Raw genomic sequence first — 25312 nt, forward strand, 5'->3', positions numbered from 1 at the left:
TTATGTTATTTCTATTTGATGCTAAACATATGGATTTTTTTTATAAGTATTTGCCCCAGATCGTGCAGAGCCTGGTTTATCTGTTGAGTTTTTGTTTTTATGATTTACAGTTAAAGGATTTCCTGGGGTGCCTGGGTGGCTCAGCTGGTTAAGCATCTGACTCCTCTCAGTTCAGGTCTTGATCTCAGGGTAGTGAGTTCAAGCCCTGCATTAGGCTCCACACTAGACATAGAGCCTACTTAAAAACAAAAACAAAGAAACAAGCAAAAAGGATTTCCTGGTTCTAGAAGCAAAAGGGTTAAACAGGCATTGTTACACCTTCCCCATGTTTGTTCATTTATTCTCATTCACTCTCTTTTTTGATCGATTTAGCTCTTTTTTAAGCTTCAGATGGCTGGAAGATGCTTTAGATTAAAATGGCAAACCCTGAATCTATTCACCTCTTTCATCATTGGTGATACCCATATTTTCTGATGGCCTATGCTGGAAAAAAAAAAAAAAAAAAACCTAGAGGAAAAATGGCAGAATGATGGAAAATCCATTAATCAATCTTGTCTTACCTTTACTTTGTCAATTTTAATCATTAGAAAAAAACTACAAAGTCCTTTGCACAAACTGTTGGGAAGAGAAGAGTGACAGAGGACCCAGACCTGCTGTTCTTCAAATAGCTAGCTATTATTTCTCCTACTATTTATGGACTAATCCAGCATTTCTCCTAAATTGGAAAGGTCATGTTTCTCCTACACTAACTTTTATCTGTTTCTGGCTCTCCATTCTTTCTATCAATTTGTCTATTTTATTATCTTTAGCATGCTTTTGGGATCTGGTAGGGTTAGTCCTTCCTCATTATTATTTCTTTTCCAGACTTTACTGGCTATTTAGCAATGATGTGTTTGAATGCCCCGGGTCCTACACTTCTGCCATGTCTTTGAATCAATATGAACCTAATCACTTGGGCCCTTCCAGTAACAAATTGTTCTTCTAAAGAGACCCTTAGTCAGGCCTTAAAGAATAGACTAATTTCTTTTCTGTTTTCTTTAGTTGGTTCTCTACAAAAAGCATGACTACAAAGAGGAAGTCCTGCATCCCTCCATCACACTCCAGGTACACAGCAGGTGCCATTCCATTCCACGCATCCTACCTGAGCGATTGTCTCTGGGTCCAATGGTTTGTGGTCATTGAAGCCTGTGTATTGCCCTGACGATGTGGACCTTCTAATAGGAGGACTGTCAATCTTCTTGAGGGAGTCATGCCGGCTGATATTGGTCAGGCTGCCGTGGCCTGGCCTGCGCCTCCTCTCAGGACTGTCGTTGGTGAGGCCACGGTTCTGCAGCAGGCCCCGGGGGTGACTGCCCAGGCTTGGGGACCCCAGGTCAACTGAGGAGTTGGAAAGAGCATGTGGGGGGTGCAACGGGCAATGGCCATCGCTGGTCCTGCCAGGACGCCTTACTGGAGGGGGTGGCTCTCCTCTTTTTCTTTGTCTAAAAGTACACAAAAAAAGAGAAAATAGGAGAGCTTATCACTCCGGGTAATACTACAAAGCCGCGGGTTCTGCGGCTCCTCGAAGTGCTTGGAAAAGTGGAGGTTCAGGAGCCTGATTATCAGACCCCACCCACCTGGCTAGATAGCTGTCAGGGTGTCGGTCTGTTGGGGAGTTCATGTCCTTGGACGAAGACTTGTCCTCAGTGACGGGCCCACTGCTGGCCTCGCTGTCAGCTTTTTGGCTCAGAGTGTCTGAAAACGTGTCATCCCTGCAACAAGAATCAAGAGTGAGAGTCTTTCGCAAGATGAATGGGAACAAAAAAATAAGTGACGTGGGCTTTACATATCTAAGTCTTTCTCTTATCAACATGACTTTTTTCATAATAAAAATGTACATTTCATTGCAGGTGAAGTGCAACAAAGAGCAAAATCACAGTCACTCATGATATGATATAACAGCCAGACGCCACTGCTGCTAGAATTTGAGACAATATCCTTCTCTACTTTTTATCTACGCCTGGGTAAACATGTATGATGTCTGCTATATATGTACGGTATTTGTACTTAGATACTTATAGGTTTATGTAGCTTAGATATCTATGACTGTATGTCTGTATACACATACACATAATATTTCTTGGCTTCTGAAATCCACATTTTAACATTTTTTTTCTTTTTCTGAAGTTAGGCTGAATCATTTGTTTTTTATTTTTTTTTTATTTTTATTTTTTTAAGATTTTATTTATTTATTTGAGACAGAGAGAATGAGAGAGAGAGAGCACATGAGAGGGGGGAGGGCCAGAGGGAGAAGCAGACTCCCCGCCGAGCAGGGAGCCAGATGCGGGACTCGATCCAGGGACTCCAGGATCATGACCTGAGCCGAAGGCAGTCGCCTAACCAACTGAGCCACCCAGGCGCCCTGTTTTTTATTTTTTAAAATACTTTTTAATAGTTTTTTTTTTTTTTTAAAGATTTATTTATTTGACAGAATGTGGGGGAGCACAAGTAGGGGGAGCAGCAGAGGGAGAGGGAGCAGCAGAAGCAGAAGCAGACTCCCTGCTGAGCAAGGAGCCTGATGCGGGGTTCCATCCCACGACCCTGAGATCATGACCTGAGCCAAAGGCAGACGCTTAACAGACTGAGCCACCCAGGCGCCCCTAGGTTGAATCATTTAATCACTGTATACATTTTATGGTATTATTTCTCTTTTCCTTGAAAAAATGCTCTTAAATTAGTGCTGCACTGTGAAATATTATACTCACAAAATAGGGATTATATTGTACATATGATTTTGCAACCCGTTTCTTTCATTTACTATATTATGGCCATCTTCTCATCCCTTTAATTTTTAAATTACAGCAATATTAAAAAAAAAAAAAAGGGAAGCCTGAAGATGATTCTTTTGAGACGTTTAGGTCAGTGTCTTCCCTCTCAGGAATCTGGAATTGAAACGGTAGCCAGACAGCAAGAGACGAGTACCGCTGGTTTTGGAACCAGCGGCGTTTCTACAGCTCTTGAAGCTATTCTCCACATGGCGGATTTTTCTAAGAGCCTGAAAGCTTCCATCTCTCACTAGCCCTTGCTCCGAATCTGCTGGTGGAGTTTGGAAAATGAAAACCTGCTGGCCCCGAAGTACCATTAGCAAAGACCCAACAGCAAGGCGAAGAACGGCGCCCAGCTCAGAGGTTCGGGCTCTGCGATCCCTTCCGCTCCTTTCTCGAAAGACCAAGGTCGCTTTAGCAACAGTGGCTGGAGACTTCCGGCGGAAGCGGCAGCCCGGCGGAAGCGGCAGCGCGGCGGAAGCGGCAGCGCGGCGGCCGCAGCACCCGCGCGGCCGGCACTACTCACATATCCTGCACCACGATGTACTGGTGCGGCACGAGCCCGTCGATGCCGTTGTGCCTGCCTTCCCACCAGTCCTCGGACGCGCGGTGATACAGCAGCAGGGAGGCCCCCTTCTTGAAGGACAGTTCTCTGGCCGATCGCCCCACGTAGTCAAACTTGGCTATCGCTTCTATTGGCTCACATTCTACAGAGAACACACCAGAAGGCGATGAGGGACAGAGTTGTGAGGTAAGCACGAAACGCTACGTGAACGTTCTCTAGGCGGCCTTGGAAATCGACAAGGCCATTTCAATATCCAGAGCGAACAAGGTAATAAACAAGTCCTCAGTGCGGGACAAAATCAGGCTGTTCAGGGAGATACAGAAAAACATTCTCTTGCTGTCATCAGTTTTTCACGCGAAGAAAAATGGAACACTGGATCTTAATTTCCACAGCCTCTTACCAGAGACAGAATGACAGCTAATAAAAAATATTTTAAACTTTGCAACATGATAATATGAGATCTTTCCTTGGGTTGTAATATTCTCCGTAATAGCTCCAATATTATTTTGACAATGATGGAGTTCCTTGTAACATGTTAATAACCGTGGATAACATGGAAAAATCACTATCCCAGGACACCAGGAAGTTTATGCTTTATTTGCTTATTTAAAGAAAAATCAAGTTTATAAAAACCAGCACATTAAATACTATTTGGGTACATTTAATTTCTTCATGTACTTTTCTGGGACTATCAAATCTTCCAACTACCACTGACAGTAAAGATAATTTTGTTTTCTCTAGGATCAGTAATAAATTTTAGTTGCCTATGAAACAAGCATAACTTAGACTGTCCTGTACCCAAATTAAAAGACCAGATTCAAAAATTATATTATCCAGAGGTCAAAAGATATTCAAGGGGGATTATGGTGAGTGAAAAAAACCTATCTCAAAAGGTTACATACTGTATGATGCCATTTATATAACCTGCTTGAAATGACATAATAATCAAGATGGAGAACAGATCAGTGGTTGCCAAGAGGTTGGGAAGAAATGGCAACGGCTATAAAAGGGGAGCACAAGGGACCCTGGCGATGAAACTGTATGTGACTAAGTAAACATCTGCACACACAGCTGAGTGCACGTGAAACTGGTGAAATGTGAATATGGCAGATGGGGTGTGTCAATGTCAATTTCCTGGCTGTGATATTATGCTACAGTTATATAAGATTTTTACCATGGAGGGAAGCTGGGATCTCTCTGTAGGATTTCTTATAACTTCATGTGAACCCACAATGATCTCAAAAAAAAAAAAAAGATACTGAACTCTGGGCCTAGAATTGGAATTTCAGCCCTGATCTAATTCTGATCACAAAGGTTGAAGGCAAATAAGAGGACAAACTATACAAAACAACTACAAGAGATGCTTTTTGTGATTCAGCTTATTGCAAAAAGCCCTTCAGTTCAGGGCCTTATGATCTTTCCTCTTATCTCTCACCATCCCCCTATTTTCATTCCTGCTATCTACAACAGATGAGTAAACTTCTAATCAATAATAAACAGAGGGCGCCTGGGTGGCTCAGTTGGTTAAGCCACTGCCTTCGGCTCAGGTCATGATCCTGGAGTCCCGGGATCAAGTCTCGCATTGGGCTCCCTGCTCGGCGGGGAGTCTGCTTCTCCCTCTGACCCTCCCCCCTCTCATGTGCTTTCTCTCTCTCTCATTCTATCAAATAAATAAAATAAAATCTTAAAAAAAAAAAAAAACAGAAAGGGGCAATACAAGTGCTAAATGTTCAGAGAAATGTATCTATGCAATGAGCAATGTCTCATTTGCTAAAAACTGAGCATGTATTGGTTTCTGAATACTCTAGCATATATGCACACATAATAGATTAAAACCTGTCAAATATTTTCTCAGGAATTGTCTTCTATTTTGCCTGGTAATGAACCTTCCCATTTAAAACAGTTTATTTTTCCCCAAAGATTCTTGAAATATGTTTAATATCTTGTATGGAATAACTGCATAAGAAATCATTGGATAGCCAGCTAGGCTTCTTTCTCACTTGATAAATTCAAACATTCTCTGGGCCATATAAGGCACAAGCATAAAAATCAACAAAACACATTGAAAAAGCTTAGGGTTTACCTTATGTGAAGGGCCTGTGTGAATTTCAGCTATACATTTAAATACTATAATCTACATGTCAAATACTTCTTAGCAAAGTAGGTGTAAAAATAATTTTAGAACAATAGTTTAAGTCCTTTAACAACTGACTATAACTTTCAGATCATATGTTAGCACTCTAGTATTCCCTCCTAAAATTATATATATATATATATATTTAAAATATTTATTTATTTAAGAGAGAGCAAATGAGCATGCATGGGCAGCAGGGAGGGGAGAGGCAGAGGGAGACAGAATCTCAAGCAGACTCTGCACTGAGCATGGAGCCCACATGGGGGCTCAATCCCATGACCCTGAAATCATGACCTGAGCTGAAACCAAGAGTCAGACACTTAACCAACTGGGCCACCCAGGTGTCCCTAAAATTATATTCTTTATTAAAACAATATGAATAGCAGCTTTATTAAATATCTACAAATCTGCTTTATAGAGGAGGGACTATAACTTTATATTCAAAGAGACTGACTTTATAGTTTGTTTTAAAATTGCAGATAAAGAATAAATCCTGGTTGATCAGAGATAATGATGCCAATTTTTTTAACTCTAATTCTCCTTGGGGAACAGAAATAAACATGTCCATGGTACAGGAGACATGAATAAACATATCCATGGGGAGGAAAGAAGACATGCCCATTTGTTAAAAAGAATTTCATGACATGTATTTCGCAAATTCCTATGTCAACATGCCTGTGTAATTTGAATTTCATTTTACTGAAAAAAATGGAAAGATACCAGCCCATAACATAGTGTGCAGTCTATGTACTTGTCAAAGGGAAATGAAGAAAGAACCATTAATGTTCTTTAGACATTAATTAGACATTCAGTCATACATTGTCAGTGCTGGCCAAGGGCTATTTAAAACTAACAGATATATATATATCTATTTTATCATAATTTTAGAATCATGCACTCTGTGCTTGTTATCTCTGTTTATTTGTTGAAACAACTAGCAAAGAATTATCAGACTCTGCTTATTTAATTCAAATGTGGGGAGATTATGAAAGAATGACCCGATGAATCAGAAGTACATTTTATTGGTAATTCTTTATCAACTAGTTATTCTGAGCAATTTCATTATTTTGACTCTTTCTACTCCCATGGGAGTCATTTTGCAGTCAAGAGTCAATCAATAAGCTACTTACACAACATCTTAGTCTACTTATTGCAGAGCAAATCAATCTGAGGGCATGGCAATGCACCATTCCCTTTCCTATGGAGTCACATGGTCTTTTAAGGGCGTCAGAGACACTGTGGAATGTCACTGCTATCGATAACAGCAAGAGGAACACGGTAACTTCACTTTCCTGCATGGCTACTACAGCTCTGTGTAAAGGAGAAAAAAATTCAGTACAGCTCATTTTCTGACTGCCTGGTGCTATCAAGTCTTGTATTTCCATTTCTTGTCATTTCATACAAAATGCAGTACATTGCATTTTCTCTTTGGGACCTTGCTGTCCCTGACACTTGCCCTCCTAGATCTGTCGCCTACTGCCCTCGCAGGTGACAGTTCTGTTCTAGGACAGCCTCTTTCAGAAACAAAAGCTACCCTTCTCGAGCAATACCATGAAAGAGAAAAGAAAATACCTGGGTATCACAAAGATAATCAATACTCTAGTTGATTTAGTTACAGAACTTTAGAGGTTGGCTGTGGGCAAGGGTATCTGTCCTTTGTACGCAATGCTTTTCTTTCCAGCAAAATCAGGTGAACATGGGTAAAACGTTATAGAAAACACAGAGCCCTCAGTGAAGCTTCTCTTTTGTAGTCAAAAGGTAAGAATAACTAACAGATGGCAGGGTGGGGAGACTGATGTTTGGGAAGAGAGATGGCTGGGGCTTTGTCTTAGCTTTCCCGGCCACTAGGGAAAGCAAGGAAACAGAAGTCATCAGTGAGAAAGGAATAAATCGTATGGAGAAACAAAGGAACTCAAGACAAAAGAAGGGATGGTGGCAGAGGTGGGGCCCAGAGACTTTCAAAAGCAACATCACAGAAGTAGAAGCTCTCACTGTAAAGAATTTCTTGTAAATGAAGTTCTGAAAATGTCAATTCATTTTACTTTTAAAAACATAAACTTTTTTCTTTTGGCTCAGATGTAACTTTTTAATATACAGACAGGAATCTAAAATGCAATGCATGTTGAAGTGAAACAATTTAAACTTTTTTTTTTTTTAAGGCAGAGGGTGGATATTAGACATCCTGATTACCCTTACCATCTTGCTGAAATCAACAAAAAATCCTGGATTTTTTTTAAAAAAAATTTTATTTGTCCATTTATTTGACAGAGAGAGAGAGGGAGTACAAGCAAGGGGAGCAGCAGAGGGAGAGGGAGAAGCAGGCTTCCCACTGAGCAGGGAGCCCGATGTGGGGCTTGATCTTGATCCCAGGACCCTGGGATCATGACCTGAGCCGAAAGCAGATGTCCAACTGAGCCACCCAGGCATCCTGAAAAATCCTGGATTTAAAAAAATCTTGGTAATTGCATTAATAAGCTACCACGACAGTAAGGAATATTAAAGACAAAAAACTCAACAAAAGTAGGAACCCAGTGAGGTAAACAGAACACGAGAAAATGAGAGTCAGAGTTTGCCTTGAGGGTACTTTCCCTGCCGGGTTAACTTAAGGTTTCATTTTGGACACAAAACTAAGTCCAGTGTCTGCTCAGTGTGGAGAAGGTAAATCCCCCATAAAGGATCACACTCTCAGTGTTACAGTGAGCTTCTAATTCTAGAACTCTTCTTCCCTCCTAGCCCTCCATACTTCTCCATAGATGGTATATATCACCCCCGCCCCCTCCCAGACTTAAAAATAGAATCTATCTCAACCTTGGAACAAATCATCTCTAAGAATCCTAACCACATTCCAGTCCTCAGGTAGGTTTGCAGTTTAAAATCACACTACCTGGGTGGCCTGGGAAACCTCAAGCTAAAAATTCACTATGGTCCCAAGTTGGCTGTGCCCCAGGCAGAAGTAAATGAAAAGCCTTTCTGGAGGAATTTACCTTCAATTGAGCCTAAAGGAATTCCACACAGTTCCAAGGAATACATAAAAAATTTACAAAACACTCTGGAAAATAAGACTCAGTGAGCAAGAACCAAAAAAAAAACCAACCAAATCCAGGAAGACTGCAGATACTAGAATGATCAGAATCACAATTTAAAAACAATGGAAAGGATTAATATGAGTAAAGAGCAAAAGACTGTAAAAAATGATTAAGCAGCAGATGCGAAAGTGAACCAAACAAATGCAGAAAAGAACTTATAAACTCAGTGGATGGGTTTAAAGCAGATTAGTCATAGCTAAAGAGAAAATAAAAGGATCATGTATACAGCTAAAGAGGTACTAAGAGAAAACTGACAGCTTTATATGTTCATATTAAAAAAGTGTTGGGGCGCCTGCGTGGCAGTCGGTTGGGTGTCCGACTCTTGGTTTCAGCTCAGGTTGTGATCTCAGGGTTGTGTGATCGAGCCCCGCGTGGGGCTCTGTGCTCAGTGCAGAGTCTGCTTAAGACTCCCTCTGTCCCGGGTGCCTGGGTGGCTCAGATGGTTGGGCGTCTGCCTTCGGCTCAGGTCATGATCCCAGGGTCCTGGGATCGAGTCCCACATCGGGCTCCCGGCTCAGCGGGGAGCCTGCTTCTCCCTCTGACCCTCTCCCCTCTCATGCTGTTTCTCTCTCGCTCGCTCTCTAAAAAATAAATAAAATCTTAAAAAAAAAAAAAAAAAGACTCCCTCTGTCCCTTTCTCTATCTTTCTCTAAAATAAATAAATAAATCTTAAAAAAAAAAAAAAGTGTCGAACAGCCATCCCTGAAGTGCCAGTAGCCAAAATGAAGTTCAATCCCTTTGTGACCTCTGACTGGAGCAAGAACCGTAAAAGGCGTTTCAACGCACCTTCCCACATTCACAGGAAGATTATGTCATTCCCTCTTTCCAAAGAGCTGAGACAGAAGTACACCATTTGATCCATGCACATCCACTAGGATGATGAAGTACAAGTTGTGTGAGGATACCAGAAAAGTCAGCAAATGGGCAAAGTGGTCCAGGTTACAAGAAGAAATACGTCATCCTCATTGAATGAGTACAGCAAGAGCAGGTAAATGGCACAACTGTCCACATGGGCATTCACCCTGCCAAGGGGGTTATCACTAGACTAAAATTGGACAAAGACTGCAAAAAGATCCTTGAACCTAAAGTCAAACCTTGCCAAGTAGGAAAGGAAAATAGCAAATATAAGGAAGCAACAACTGAGAAGATGCGGGAATAAAGTAATCTGATATACGACTTTAAATAAAAACTGTTAAAATGAGAAAAAAAAGTGTTGAAAAGTAATGTTAGAGATTAAACTTGTTGGAAAAAGAAAAAAATGATCTCTAAAGAGAAAAGTATAACAGTTTATTGAGAGACATTAAATAACTAGAAATATGTTTGTGGACTGGAGGAATGAATATTACAAAAATGTCAATTCTGTCCATGTTAATATATGTAGAGTTAGTACAATACTATCAAAACCATCAAAACCATCAGGTTTTTAGTTCTAATGTATGTTTTAAAAACTTGAAAAACTGAGTCTAAAATTTAAGTGAAGTTGCAAAAGATTAAGAATTGTTAAGGAGAGCAAAATCAGAGGTCTTGATTTGCCAAATATTGAGATTTATTAAAAGGTATCAAAATTAAGACAGGAGGGATAGACAAGTAGATCAGTGGAAAACAGGAGAGCCCAGAAACAGACTTGTGCAAAGAGGACCTGTGATTTATGCAGAGCTGTGGAGAAAGGACAATTAATGCTGGGACAACTTGTGCATCCATATGGAGAAAAAGGAATGGACCCCAACCTCACAACATACCTCCAAAGAAATTCCTGGTAGAATAAAGACCTATGTGTGAAAAACAAAACATGAAAGCATTTAAAAAAGAATACGGGTGGGGGGGGCACCTGGGTGGCTCAGTCAGTTAAGTGTCTGCCTTCGGCTCAGGTCATGATCCTGGGGTCCTGGGATCGAGTCCCACATCGGGCTCCTTTTTCAGCAGGGAATCTGCTTCTCCATCTCCTTCTGCCCCTGCCCCCAGCTCGTGCACGCCCTTTCTCTCTCTCCAAAATAAACAAATGTTAAAAAAAAAAAGAAAGAGAGAAAGAATATGGGGGAATTATCTTCATTACCTTCATTCAGCACAGAAGGATTTCTTAAAGGAGACACAAAGTGAAACAACCATGATTGGGTAACTTCAACTCCTTTAAAATTTCCTTGTTTAGCAAAAGACATAATAAGCACATGAAAAACAAATTACAGAGCACAAGATATTTGCAAAACATATACACAATAAAAGACCTGATCCATACCCACAAACTACTCTTATAAATAAGAAAAAAACCAAAGACAAATCAAATTAAACCAAGCAAAAAAAGTCCAGAGAAATGAAGAGTGGGCAGGCAAATGGGCCCCAAATGGGCAAAACACTTGACAGAAATTTCACACAAAAAAAGAAATCGAAGCACATGAAGGTCAGTATATCTACATGAACCATATTTTTTATTTTCTGTATTCTGACCTTGCTGCTGCTGAAGGGTCGGGCCTTCCCAAGGTTCACCAGTTCCTACAGATAGTGTAAACAACTCACCTGTTGCGCCTTTCAAATACAAACCAACCAATCCAGAGCCCACCCCAGCCACCTCTCCTGGGTCACTATCCACCTGCCCTAATCACCTGACCAGGTACCAGACAACCAGAGACAGCCCCTTTGCCCCAGAACCTGCTGAAATTATTCTCACTAGCCAATCTGAAGCCTGCTTATCATGCCCTGCCTGTTCCTTCCCGCAGAAAGCACAGCAAAGACTCTTGCCCAGTTGCTCCTTCTACCTCTGCCTCCTGACCAACCTTGGTGCTTTTCTGTGTGGCCACCTGAGGCATGATGTACCCTTTCCTCTTGTGTACTGTGAGTAACAAAATATCTTTTCAATGGCAATCCTCTCCTGATCTGTTGTCCTTACTATACACCAAGTTTTCTTTTAAAGATTTTATTTATTCATTTGAGACACAGAGATACAGAGCGAGAGAGAGAGCATGAGCAGAGGGAGAGGCAGAGGCAGAGGGAGAAGCAGACTCCCCACTGAGCCAGGAGCCCGATGTGGGACTCGATCCCAGGACCCTGGGATCATGACTGAGCCGAAGGCAGACGCTTAACCATCTGAGCCACCCAGGCACCCCAATATACACCGAGTTTTCTATAATACTCTATATCGTAAAACAACATCTTTATCAGTAATCAGAGGAATGCAAATTAAAATCACAAGATACCATTACACATGATGATATTGGCAAAGATGACAATATTTGATAAAATTAAGTGTTGATGAATACGTCCAACTGGAAGGCTGATATACTGCTGGTGGGGGTGTATATCACTGCAGCTATTCTCAAAAATAGTTTGGCTCTATCTCGTAAAGTTGAAAACATGCTTACTCCTAGGTGCGTATGTCCTGGAGAAACTCCTGTGCATTTGCAGTACTGCAGTAGCATACATGTTCAAAATATCCCTAACAGCACTCTTTTTAATGGCAAAAAATAGAAAACCCCTCACATATTCATCAATAATAAAATAAATACAATGGAATATCATACAGTGGTCAAATAAATGATTATAATTGCATGCAACAATGTGGGTGAGTCTCAGGAACATAATACTGAGTAGAAAAAAATCATGAGAAGTATATACAGTGTGATTCCATTTATAGAAAGTTCAAGAAAATAAAAAATGAAACAATAAACCACTGAAAAACACAAACATATAGCGGTTACCCCTGAGGGAGTAAGGACAGCAATCATAACAGGGAAGGCAAAGGTAATGATGTCTTTTTTCTTCAACTTGGTGGTGGTTTGTGATGTTCACTGTAATATTATTCTTCATACTTTACACATATTTTATAAATTTTCTTTTGTGTCCTACTGAATTCTTAATATAAGCAATTCCAAAACAATGGATACTAAGGTTAGTTTTATAACAAGGGCACCAGGGCATACCGTCTTCACTGGTGTGGGGCTCTGTACCAGCGTCCTGATCCACTTCCTCCAATGTACCGTGCTCACTGTATGGGCTGTCACTGTGAAGTGGACACAGAAATTCTTATAAAGTCAAAGGATTTAAAAAATGAACAACTGTCACTATATGTGACTTTGGAATGGCAAAAGAGTTTCTGGATAGTCTTTCAGTGAAATGCTGGAGGCTCCAAGGGTCATCTGGTCCGATGGGAGTGCAGGTCCCTTCATCTTTGACACAGATGATTTGTATCCACAGAAATTAAAATTGGTTGAATTCCAGTGGAATATGATTATTGCCCTGTGGATACAGCAGTTTTTGCAAATTCATTTCAACATACCTTACTGCATATCAACTGATGCTCTTTGATTTCTGCTTTGAATTGGGTGTAGTATCCTTCCCATCTTTTCTTGATACATGTTCATTGCAGATTTGAGAGAGTCATGATTTTTATTCTTTTTAAAAACTTACCCTTTAACACAACCACACTCCTCAAATGTATACTGGTAAATGGAATGCATCTGTCATAAATAACGAACCTGACATTCTGTAAAAGCCCATTTATATTGCCAGTGTTGGAGAGAAGGATAACTACTTTATCACTGACTTCCTGTTTAAAATGAGCGATGCCCATAGAGAACACTAGGCATGGGTGAAGGACATAATCAAGCACATGTTACTGTCTGCAAGACTCTTTATTATGGGGCCTGCTTATAAAAAAAAGAAGTGACCACAAAATCCTAGGATCCAATGTATCAGATAATATTGACCAGATCTTCACATACCACTCTTTGATAAAAGGAACAGGGCAGCAGAACTTACAGATATAGCCCTGAATGTTTGGAAATACTGTGACACTGGCCTTGCGATAAATACAACTATGAAGATAAACTTACGCATCTCACCAGGGCTGAGTTTGATTCATTTATCTTCACAGAGCCAAGCTCAGCAGTCCGTACCTTGCATATAGTACATGCTCAAGTGAATATATATATATTTTAAAGATTTTATTTATTTGATAGAGAAAGACACAGCGAGAGAGGGAACACAAGCAGGGGGAGTAGGAGAGGGAGAAGCAGGTTCCCCACTGAGCAGGGAGCCCAATGCGGGGCTCGATCCCAGGACCCTGGGATCATGACCTGAGCTGAAGGCAGACGCTTAACTAACTGAGCCACCCAGGCGCCCATCAAGTGAATATTTTTGAATTCAATTTCATGTGTGAAATTGCTGGATATACCATAGAACTGGAATCTATCGTGCTTTGTTGTTTAAATTTAGAAGGGAGTGCTTCTGGAAGGAGTCAACCTTCAGTTTCCTTAAGTCATACATTCAATCATACCGTGGTGTAAGACCCCTGTTATGGTTCAAGTGTACGTTCAGGTATTTTAAGATCCTTCAGCTATTCACTCTACTTCTACCTAGCCTTCAGTGAGGCAACGGGAAACAAAGTGTCCTCAGGGGGGGTCCAGAATGGGCTTAGATAGGTCTGTCCCAGCTGCTCCTGAATCTGAGCTGCACAGAATGGTTTCTGAGGTGGGCTGGGAGGCAGCAGTTGAGTGGGAAAAGTCACGTGGGCTTTGGAATCAGACAGACCTGGGCTGCCTCCAGTTACGAGCAGTCCTTGGAGAGGCTCCTTGGCCTCTCTTCACTTGGTAGAGTGGTCAGTGCATAAAGTGATCCCATGTAGCTGGCACATAGTAGGGGCTCAAGGAACCAAAGCTACTTTTATTGTGTATGACTTCTTAGAAGCAGGAATTCATAGATCACATAGTGAGCACAGATATTTCAGGGTTCCCTACCTTTGGGATTGTTCAACTGACCACACCTCCCCCCATCTTCATACTTCACTAGTGACTATGCTGCCATATTAATATGTAATATTGATAATATAATAATAATAGTAGTAGTAGTAATAATATTAAATAATAGTAATACTAAATACTAAATAATAGTAATAGTGACTATTACTGCCATTTTTTATCCCAGTGATGTATTAATAATAAATTAGATAAATTTAAAATAAATTTGCTTAAAATGACCATTACTACTATAATTGGTTAGGATAATACTTATTAGTAAGAAATGGAAATAATTAAGAATGAAAACATATTTCGTTGACAGGGCTCCTTTAAAATGATATATCTGAGGGGCACCTGGGTGGCTCAGTCGGTTAAGCGACTGCCTTCAGCTCAGGTCATGATTCTGGAGTCCCGGGATTGAGTACTGCATCAGGCTCCCTGCTCAGCAGGGAGTCTGCTTCTCCCTCTTACCCTCCCCTCTCTCATGTACTCTCTCTCACATTTCTCTCTCTCAAATAAATAAAATCTTAAAAAAAATAAAATGATGTATCTGAAATACTTTATATAGAGCCAAAACTATTTCAGGATAAAAATGAAATGTCAGTTCAATCACTTATCTTTGCTTGATATAATAGTAAAATTAATACAGTTCTCTATGTTTCAAAACCATTATTCTCTACCGAAGTTGCAGTAGGGTGGATATATTTAAAAAGATGCCATCCTTGGGGAAAAGGGAGGGATGAATGGGAGTTTCCACAGTTAAGAAGCCAGTGCTGTCTTGGGTCTTAGTATTCTAACTTATCTCAAGTGTTCCTGCTTCTTCTTTTTGTAAAAATTGGAATCTTTGGCAACCTATGGTCAATTCTTATTCTTTTTTTTTTTTTTTTAATTTTATTTATTTATTTGAGAGAGAGAGTACAAGCTGAGGAGAGAGATGGAGGGAGCAGGGAGCCTGATGCGGGGCTCAATCCCGGGACTCCAGGATCATGACCTGAGCTGAAGGCAGTCGCTTAACCGACTGAGCCACCCAGGCGACCCCGGTCAATTTTTATTCTTAAACTGATTATCTCTACGTCCATACTTTTCCCAGGGAGGGAAGGACTAAACTTCTTGGACTTACCAGTAGTCATCTCCAGCCATACATTTCTCATAAACAGGGCCATCCAGCTCCTTAGCATCTGGAAAGATAGTTTCATGGTGGATGATGATGGTTTTGACAATTTCATTCACATGAGCCTGGCAAGACACCTGATCCTGTATTTCTGGGACAGGCATCAATGTGGGACCAAAACAAATGGCCAGGTTATACGGGTCCATCATGTTCTCGTCGCTGTACTGCGAAAGGCTATGAAAGAAAGACAGGAGTTAAAAAAGCACAGGAGAGAAAAAAGAAAATTGTTGTTCAATACGATACTTTATATTCTGAACACAGGGATCCAAAGCACTGACTGTATTTGGTTTTGATTATTAGAGTAAGGTAGCGTTCCACCTACTTTAAGTTGCCTCAGCAAATTCCAAAGCAAGTGAAGCAACTTACAACCTTTCAACTAGGAAGAAACTGAAAGGGGAATATAAATCCTCCTTACTTAATTCAGTGGCATTTTGCAAAGCCACAAGAGAGTTTAAGATAATTTCTATTTCAATGGAGACCAGGATCAAGTGAATGAGTTTCATTTATAAACACTATGGCGAGGCTCTAAATGCTACTCAAGTAAATCTGGGAAGGGCAGTAGTGAGCTCCATTAAGTTTTATGGATATCTTTAAAATGCCCTCCCACTAATCAAACACATCTCAGATTTCAGTTTTCCCCTATAAATCTTGAGGAAAGCCTAGAGGAAAACAAAGCACCTTTTCTTTGTAACCACTGAAAGAAAGCAAACAACTCTGGGCTTTATAATTTGCTTTTGGGTAAGAGTACCAAAACTAGTCACCAGTCAGTCACAAAAGACATTAAAAGTGCAAGAGAAGGGGAAAAGAATCCCCAATTCTCTCATTCCTTTTAAAGTTGGCTAACTACAAACTTTGGAGAAGTTTCTGGTTGTCTGGTACTAATTTCTAAATTCAATCCAATGGATATTTGTGAGATACTTTCCAGAGGTGACTCAAAATAAGCCAGCTCTTTATTGTTCTGCCTGTAACACATGCAGAAGGTACTGTTTGAGAGAGAAGCTAGAGACGTTATCTTTCCATGAATAAAATGTCAATCTTGAAATGTAAAATCCAGGTGAACAGATGACAAATGGAAGAAGGAAAAAAAAAGACTCAGCCACATTTGTGAGATGGTGACAGACACAAATACTGATACTTTATCCTTTTTTGGAAATAAGATAGCCTAGAAAGCAGAAAATACAAAAGCATAATTTCCTCAGCTAACATATGTCTCTCCCTTCTGCCATTTCTCAAGCATTCAGTCTTTTTAAAAAAGTTCACAGTAAAGCCAACGATTATGTTACAGATCATCTGGAAAATGGATGCATGGAGGAGAAGTGAGATTCAGAGTAACAATGGTCTGATTTTCGAAAGACACACATAAGCTCGATGGGGAGAGTCACAGTTAATCTTTCTGGGTTTTTAATTCAGCGCTAGCTTGAAGAGCAGAAGCTTGTTATAAAAATGTTGTATCCATGTTTCGAATAGGTTCTTTCTCTTTTCGTAATTCCTGTCCCAAGCATCCCACCCAACAGGCTGGGGCTTGTTTCTGCGTGAAGGCAGGTGCAGCGAGCCAGGGGGCATCTTTGGGCAGAAATGCTGGAAGCAAGGCCAGCCGGCTGACTCATGGCACATTTGCTATTCTGTTGAGCTACAGGGTGAGTTTGATTCAGGTTTTGAGAACTTTCTTGATTCACAGACTGCTTTGCTAGTCTCTTGTCGTTTCCTGGTTCACTGTGGGATTCGCTCAGGTGTGCCAGGAAAATTCAGTGGGAACAGCACGTAGACGGCCGGCAGGAATGCAAGGCCCTCCAGACCGGGGAAGGGGAGGAACATGCAATTAAAGTTGAAGATCGCAAGCGTCTAGATTTTTTTTTTTTTTTTAAGATTTTATTTGACAGAGAGAGACACAGCTAGAGAGGGAACACAAGCGGGGGGGGTGGGGAGAGGGAGAAGCAGGCTTCCCGCCAAGCAGGGAGCCCGATGTGGGGCTCGATCCCAGAACCCTGGGATCATGACTTGAGCGGAAGGCAGACACTTAATGACTGAGCCACCCAGACGCCCCTGCTCTTTTTAAATTTGAGGCTTTAATACTAATGAGGAAATAAGATTAAAAAAAGAAAAAAGAACCCAAAAACCCAACCCAGGTCACTTCAATTGCTTCGATAACCATCTTTAGCTAGGCAGGTCAAATGCCAAACACAGAAATTCAGATTCCATTCCACTTTGCCCCATTTCCAGCCCCATTACTGCAAGAGCGGTGTACATTTGATCTGAGTGCCTTGACTGGGATTTGCCATCAACTCTCCAGCTCAGGCCCCAAAGCCCACTGTCTCAAAGGCTCTGGTTCATGAGGCTCTCTCGAATTTTTGTCTTACACGGCTCTTCTAGAATTTGGAAATGATAGCAGCGTGGTCAGTTGTCATCCCACCTTGCTTTTTGGTTTGAGCAGTCAAGAATGCCTCCCGCTGGTTGAAATCCATGTCTGCAGATGCAACAGACTTAAGAATCCCCCTCATCTTTGCCATAAAGTGGGGGAACTCCTCAGGTGACACCCCTGGATAGAGCTGGCCCCCCAGCAGCTCCTCTGTGGTGCCCTGGTGCCCGTGCCCAGCTAAGGTGCCCGTGCCTGAACCTCTGAGCAACGTGCTCAGAGGTTCGGAGCCCTCACGCTTGCCCGCCAAGGTCAGCAAGCCTTCAGATTTTTAAAACCACCTGGGTAACTAAGCTTATTTAAAGATAGGATTTCTGGCCATCTACATAACCTAAACATAGTTTATATCCATCTCTCTAGATACTGCTTCTTCCTAGGGGTTATTTCTGTACAAATGGGCTTCTGCTGTCATTTGTGCATATTTTAGTCCCCTGCAGGCATTTCCCCATTGGATGATACTTGGTCTCTGCGGTCAGCCTGAGTGGGTATGATTTCGGGAATAGTTAGCAGGCCTGTTGTAAGTCCCCACGGCTTGTGAGAACTCTAAACCTCCAAAGAAATAGAGAAGAGAAAACATTCTAATTTTGGGAAGGATGAACCCATGGCAGAAGGAGAAGGCATTGCCCCGAGCTTACTCCTCCCAGATTCTTTTATTTCCAATTACTTAACTAGATCCTTGAGCAAGGGGCTCTCAGGGCTTGGGGAAGATGTTCTTATAGGGGGGCCCATTTTTATTACCTAGGAAGACAAATGAAAATCAAGGTGCTTAAATTAAAACAGTAAAGTTTCTTTGAAAATAATGCCATGATTTTTTAAGGTTTCTGTTACATTGTTGCAGAGACTTTTACAAATATCTTCTTCTTGACAAGAGCCCATTATATTGAGTTTGCAGAAGTTCTTTTTTGGATCTGCATATAATTTGCATCTATAGTTCTCCTCCTTCCTTGACTACAACATCAAAAATCACAGAAATTTTCTGCACTGCGCGGGTGGTTTACATCATTCTGATAAAAACGTTCATGACATTAGCTTCTGGATGGAAGTTGGAAAAACACGTATTTTACTGACAAGTGTTCTTTTTGGTAATATTTGTATATTTTTGCATGTATGGTCACTGTTTCTGCATCTTTCAGCTATTACACAATGACCTTGATCTGTTGAAGAAAAACATACCTTCAGTCTATATTCAATCAACTTCTCTTTGACTCTGCTGATAAATGGGACCCAGTGTACATTTTACAGAATCCAAGAATTCAGAGCAGTGCAAATGGAAATGGAAGATGGGCATTCTGGCCGAATATTAGGGTACTTACTGATTGAGGAAGGCAAAGAGGTACCTCATCACTATAAGGACGGACCTAGGCAAGGTCAGGAGGAGTTTGCGGATGTGAAGCGCCCTCTCATAGAGATTATCTATTCCTATGGACAGAAGAGAACATGGTCAGGATCCTTTCGCTTGCCACATTTAAAGCAGAACACTGGGTGTTGGTTAGGTGTCCAACTCTTAATCTCAGCTCAGGTCTTGATCTCAGGGTCATGAGTTCAGGCCCCGCATTGGGCTCCATGCTGGGCATGGAGCCTACAGAACACAGTACCAAATTTCATATCTGACCATTTAAGTAATCCCTTGCCCCTAGGTGAGCTGCCATTGTATCCAAAACAGTGAATAAGTGATCAGCTTGGGTGTAACACCATTTCTGAGAGTATCTCCTCTGACCTATCACTGTTTTCTCTGATTGCCATGGTCTTGAGCAACTTAGCGTCTTCTAGGTTTAAAAACCATTTTTCACTTGCTGCTATTTTTGGATTTTGCATCTGATATGGCTTCAACTCCATTCAAAAGCTGCATGGTAACTAAAGTAGTCTTGGGGGACATCTCCCCTATGATTCATTAATTCATCCTATATTTATTTGTATATTACTATGATTTAGGCAATGCACCAGGTTTTGAATCTTTCCTTCCTCAAAACTATCATAGTATTTTATTGATATGACTTTTTACTTTGTATTACATAATTTCATCAATTTTTTAAACATATATTTTAGGAGAGCCTACTAGGTTTCAAGTACTGAGTTAGGCATTAGAAATACATGAGTGATTTGATTCCTGCTCTCACAGAACTTATACCCTCGTGTTTACAGTTATTTATTTCCTTATCCCTGTGGGAGAGTGAGCTCCCTGAAGACAGGAGTACCTGGAACTTCCTAGTATTATTTTATACCTCTTTGCTAGCAATACAAATTGTCCAAAGCTTCTTAACACAAAAATGCCTGTGAATAGCAGCCAAAAAAGTTAGTTCCAATAATCCATTATTTGCATAATGGTCTATATTTTACAATACATTTTCACATTGGCTATCCAATTTAATGCAGATAACAATACTGTGGAGTAGGCAGGGCATGGATTGTCATCCCCATTTAATGGATTAGGAAAAAGAGAACTGGGTAAGCGGCTTATCCTATGTTAGTTGGCTGGAGGGATGGAGCTGGGACTAAAACCTATTTTCTGTTTAAGTTGGGTTGTCTTCCTTGGATTTTTAAGTAACCTCAACATCCAGTGTGGGGCTCAAACCCACAGCCCCAAGCTCAAAAGCTGCATGCTCCACCGATGAAGCCAGCCAGGCACCCCCCTTATAAAGTAAAACTCTGAAGACATTCAACAAAGATATATTTTATAAAAAGATTTTTTTTTTAAAGATTTAATTTATTTATTTGACAGAGAGACACACAGCGAGAGAGGGAACCAATCCCAAGACTGTGGGATCACGACCCGAGCTGAAGGCAGATGCCTAACAACTGAGTCACACAGGCGCCCCAAGATTTATTATTTTTTTAATTAAGTAGGCTCCTTGCCCAATGTGGGGCTTGAACTCATGACCCCAAGATCAAGTATCGCATGCTCTATCAACTGAGGCAGTCGGGTGCCCCTGGGAAAAATATCTCAAAGAATATTTCAGAAACATTTTTGAAGCTTACTCTAATTTCATGTTACTACACTTGCTCTTAATTGCTCTTGAGATATTCATATATCCTACTTGAAAATCTCAGGCCTTCTTTTTTTTTTTTTTTAAGGACTTCATTTCTGACACAGTAGCCAATTGATTCTCCTTCTATTTCTCAGGTTTTTTGACCTTCTCCCACACACAAATGTAGTTAGCCCTCCTGGATCTCTACTTGTTCTCTTCAGTGGCAAACTCATCTGGTCTTGAGGTTAGGACCATCCCTTCTAGGAAGGTATTATTTTCGCTTCATTTTTCCATTTTGTGTGGGACATAAGTTCTGTTGCTTCTACCCCTGGATATCTCACTGCTGATTTCCTAATTGAAGTCTTTATTATTTCTAACTTGGATCATGATGATACTTTCCTAATTCAGTTTCCCATTCCAATTCCTCTTAAACCAGTGGTTCTCAAACTTGAAATGAGTTATGACCCATTCTTAAAAGTAAATATTGAGATTTATTAGCATTTATTTTCTGGTCCTCAAAAAATTGTGTGTATAAATGACTTTCCATTCATACCTCAAACCAAACAGTTACAGTTTAATAAGTTTATGCAAATTATAAATTGTAATGATGAACTGTCCCATTAATGGTCTCTGGACTGGCAAGACCTTCTACTCTTTTCTAGCCACATATAGATCCATATAAGGGTTATGATTAAAAACAGAACAACAAAACTTCTGCCATTGTTTACTGAGGATCTGGATTGTTTCAAAAGTTAAGTCTACTGATTCTCCAGGCTGATCCTCGGTATAAGGTTAACTATTAGGGAGAGGGTTTTAGCAACTTCCGGCTAGTTTTGGGGCCTTAGAGAAAAAGAAAAGGAAAGAATGTGAAAGGAACTACTCTTAATGTATTATTGATCTTTAATTTTTGTCAAATCCCAGAGGGGGCAAGTTATTTTCAGGCTAGAGGAGAACACAGGCATTACTCCCAAGAGGCTTAATTTTAATTCAAGATCCTCTTGTTTCTATCTCAGTTCTTTTTTTTTAAAGATTTTATTTATTTATTTGACAGAGAGAGACACAGCAGAGATATGGAACACAAGCGGGGGAGTGGGAGAGGGAGAAGCAGATTCTCCACGGAGCAGGGAGCCCGATGTAGGGCTCGATCCTAGGACCCTGGGACCATGACCTGAGCCGAAGGCAGACGCTTAACGACTGAGCCACCCAGGCGCTCCTCTATTTCTCAGTTCTAAAGTGAGTTCCCCTACCCCTTAAAGGTAGTTTCATACTTTTATTTAAAAAGAACTGGGGGGCGGGGCAGGGATGCCTGGGTGGCTCAGTCCTTTAAGCGTCTGCCTTCTCAGGTCATGATCCCAGGGTCCTGGGATCGAGCCCCGCATCGGGCTCCTTGCTCATCAGGGAGCCTGCTTCTCCCTCTCCCTCCTGCTCTTCCTGCTTGTGCTCTCTCTGACAAATAAATAAATTTTAAAAACTCTTAAAAGAGCCGGGGAATAGGTATTTACTTGTTTGTGTAGTGGTTAATTTTAACTCACTGATTTTTTAAAAAGTTTTAAATTCCACCTATTTAACATACAGTGTAGTATTAGTTTCAGGTGTACAATACAGCGATTCGACACTGCCCCAGAGCAGGTATTGATACACCAATTTCACAGCAGCATTATTTGTGATAGCCAAGAGGTAGACATAACCCAAATGTTCACTGATGGATGAGTGGATAAACAAATGTGGTATATATACACAAGGAACCGTTACTCAGCCTTAAAAAAGAAATGAAATTCTCATACAACCCGGATGAATCTTGAATACAATCTAAGTGAAATAAGCCAGACACAAGAAGACAAATACTGTATGATTCCACTTACATAAGGTATCTAGAGTAGTCAAGTTCACAGACAGAAAGTAGCACGGTGGTTGTCAGGGCCTCAGGGGAGTTTCTGCTTTCTGGGTATAGAGCTTAGGTTTGGGAGGATGGATGGATGGTGATGGATGGTGGTGATGGTTACATAACAATGGGAATGTATTTAATGCCACTGAATCATATACTTAACAATGGATACAACGGTAAGTTTTATGTTCTGCATATTTTACCACAATTTGAAAAAAAAAAAATCGGGGGAGGGCACCATGAGATGCAAATGAAAGACTTCAGGAGAGAAAGGCAATAGGAATGTAAAAAAGTGATGCCAAAAAGACCAGATGAAATTATGGGAGGCAGGCATACATTCTCTGCAACTACAGTAAACATAAATCATAGCAGAACAGAAGTGCTCGCATTCCTGAAGTCATAGCAAATCTCTGTCCCAGAGGCCTCAGAGCATGACGGCTGTGAGCAGGACTCAGATTACCTGGCTGGTTGCTCAACAGGCCTGCAGTGTACATCCTACAGGAGCCTCGCTCTGCTACAAATGACTCATTTACTCTCCCAAGTCCAGTTAGTAGGTCAAAATTTATGGTTGCTTCGGACACTGATTAATGTGCATTCCCAGCTGGCTCTGAGTGTGGCAATTCATAGTCTTTCACAGTTTCATGCTGCATGAAAAGATTGATCTTTTCTTCCCCTCAGAAAAGTTGTCAGTAAGGAAAATCAGGATTTCATTTGAATTTCTTTTAAGCTGGCCTTTGTTTCCACAATTCAGGATCTCATGTAATTAGGTAAAAGTGGCATTCATCCAGTCTCGGTCACATGCTCAAAACTCCCCATGCTTATTTATGGTCTTTTCCTAGCACTGCAAAGTTCCCATGTCAGCATCCCAACCTCACAGCATGGGGCTTTGACAGCTCTGTGTAAATGTGTGTGAAATAAATCTTAAAAAAAAAAAATGGGTTGAGTCACTATGCTGTACACCTGGAACTAATGTACATTGTGTGTCAATTATACTTCAATTAAAAAATTTTAAATAAAGTATATAGTTTGCTGCATTAAAGGAGATATACAAAATTTAGGAGGACATTCTAAATGATTCCTCTTGTATGTAATTCCAGAAACTTCACAATAAGTGTTAACTACTCTGTTCTGTAACTTATTAAAATTTAGTTGCTCCGAAAAAAAAAATGAAAAAAAAAATGTGTGTGAAAAATTCACCACAAAACACAAGTTACTTCAGAAAATGGCAAAACCCTCAAATGGCCATTACCCTGAAAATATCAGTTCTTCTGAGGCACTATGTGCAAAAAAGTATTTGTCAGGAAACAAATAATAAATCACAAGATGCAAATTTATCCTCAAGTATGACAACAGGGAAGGAAATGAATGGCCACATTTAGACATGGTTTATTTAAGAGCAGGCACACAAATATTTCTGAGCTCCAGAGATCAACAGGCAGTATTCAAGGTGAATTTACCAGTCCCAGGCCATTTTTAGGTTCATTGTTAGGTTCTATCAGTGTCAAGGTATTAATCAACTTCGTGCATGTGATAGTGTATGTGTGTGAATGAAAGGGACAGAGAAAAAGAGATATTCTAGTACATTTAGATGAATCTTAGCCTCGCCTTGATGGGAGAGTTACCAGCTGCTCTTCTAGGTAAGAAACGAAATGCTTGCAAGTCTTGCTAATATTCATTAATAGATCGAGTTCTGTGAATTAAACCATTATGTTCTTTCCTAGTTAAATAGCAACACAGAAATAAATACATAAATAATGTTTCTCCTCCTGCTGAATTATTGAGGTTAGTAAAGGAACAGTCTTAGCTTAGGAAGCTTTATTTGTTCAGTTCAGATACTAAGTCTGTTCCATATTTTTAAGGGTAAAAGGAATCCTTAGTATAAGGCATCAAACAGAAATTTAGAATTCAGACAGAAACCATCACGTATGCAATAAAGCTGAAAGAATTTTTAGCAATAGAAAGATACATTGGAGAACCAGGAAGAGAATTTGAGAGCTTTTTTTTTTTTCTTTCATGAAACAATTAGAAATGGGCAAATATATTTATGTACTAAAAGGCTCATTATAATATTTTGTTTAACTACCAAATCACTGGAAACAACCTAAATTTCTAAAACTAGGGAATTTGTTAAATGAAATAAAAGCCATTATATGGCCACTAAAGTCTGTATTTTGAAAAAATACTGATACAGGAAAATGTTAATAACATCACTAAATTTAAAAAATGGCTTATAGGGGTGCCTGGGTGGCTCAATGGGTGAAACGTCTGACTCTTGATCTCAGCTCAGGTCTTGATCTCAAGGTTGTGAATTCAAACCCCATGTTGGGCTCCACACTGGGCATGGAACCTACTTAAAAAAAAAAAAAAGGCTTATAAAGAACAAACAGGACATGATACAATTTTAATGAGATGTATTGAGATATAATTCATATATCATATAATTCACACATAAAGTATATAGTTTTATGGCTTTAAAGTATATTGACAGTTGATTAATCATTACCTCAATCAGTTTTAGAACATTTTTATCACCTCAAAAAGAAATCTCACATCCATCAGCAG

The 25312-nt window shown here is 40.3% G+C and overlaps 1 protein-coding gene and 1 pseudogene across 21 annotated transcripts in view; one reads left to right on the top strand and one right to left on the bottom strand.

The window, feature by feature from the left end:
• SRGAP1 (SLIT-ROBO Rho GTPase activating protein 1) overlaps positions 1 to 25312 on the bottom strand; it is a 316037-nt gene that overhangs the window by 51714 nt on the left and 239011 nt on the right. For 12 of the 21 annotated variants that reach the window (XR_010411473.1, XR_010411472.1, XR_010411471.1 and 9 more), the window contains 7 exons: positions 19213 to 19318; positions 15436 to 15660; positions 12501 to 12580; positions 10329 to 10358; positions 3331 to 3511; positions 1617 to 1751; positions 1142 to 1481 (listed from right to left, as the gene is read on the bottom strand). Coding sequence is in view for 12 of the 21 variants with exons in the window: in XM_064590954.1 (XP_064447024.1) it covers positions 1142 to 1481; positions 1617 to 1751; positions 3331 to 3511; positions 10329 to 10358; positions 12501 to 12580; positions 15436 to 15660; positions 19213 to 19318 (1097 nt within the window). In the remaining 9 variants the exon portion in view is untranslated. The other 9 variants (XM_045873052.3, XM_045873051.3, XM_064590956.1 and 6 more) reach the window with 8 other exon arrangements.
• LOC123843557 (large ribosomal subunit protein uL24-like) lies at positions 8755 to 9748 on the top strand (annotated as a pseudogene).

Source organism: Mirounga angustirostris, unplaced genomic scaffold (genome assembly GCF_029215605.1).
Source record: "Mirounga angustirostris isolate CCGP_5_RB_7025 unplaced genomic scaffold, mMirAng1.0.hap1 SCAF_5, whole genome shotgun sequence".
NCBI lineage: Eukaryota > Metazoa > Chordata > Mammalia > Carnivora > Phocidae > Mirounga > Mirounga angustirostris.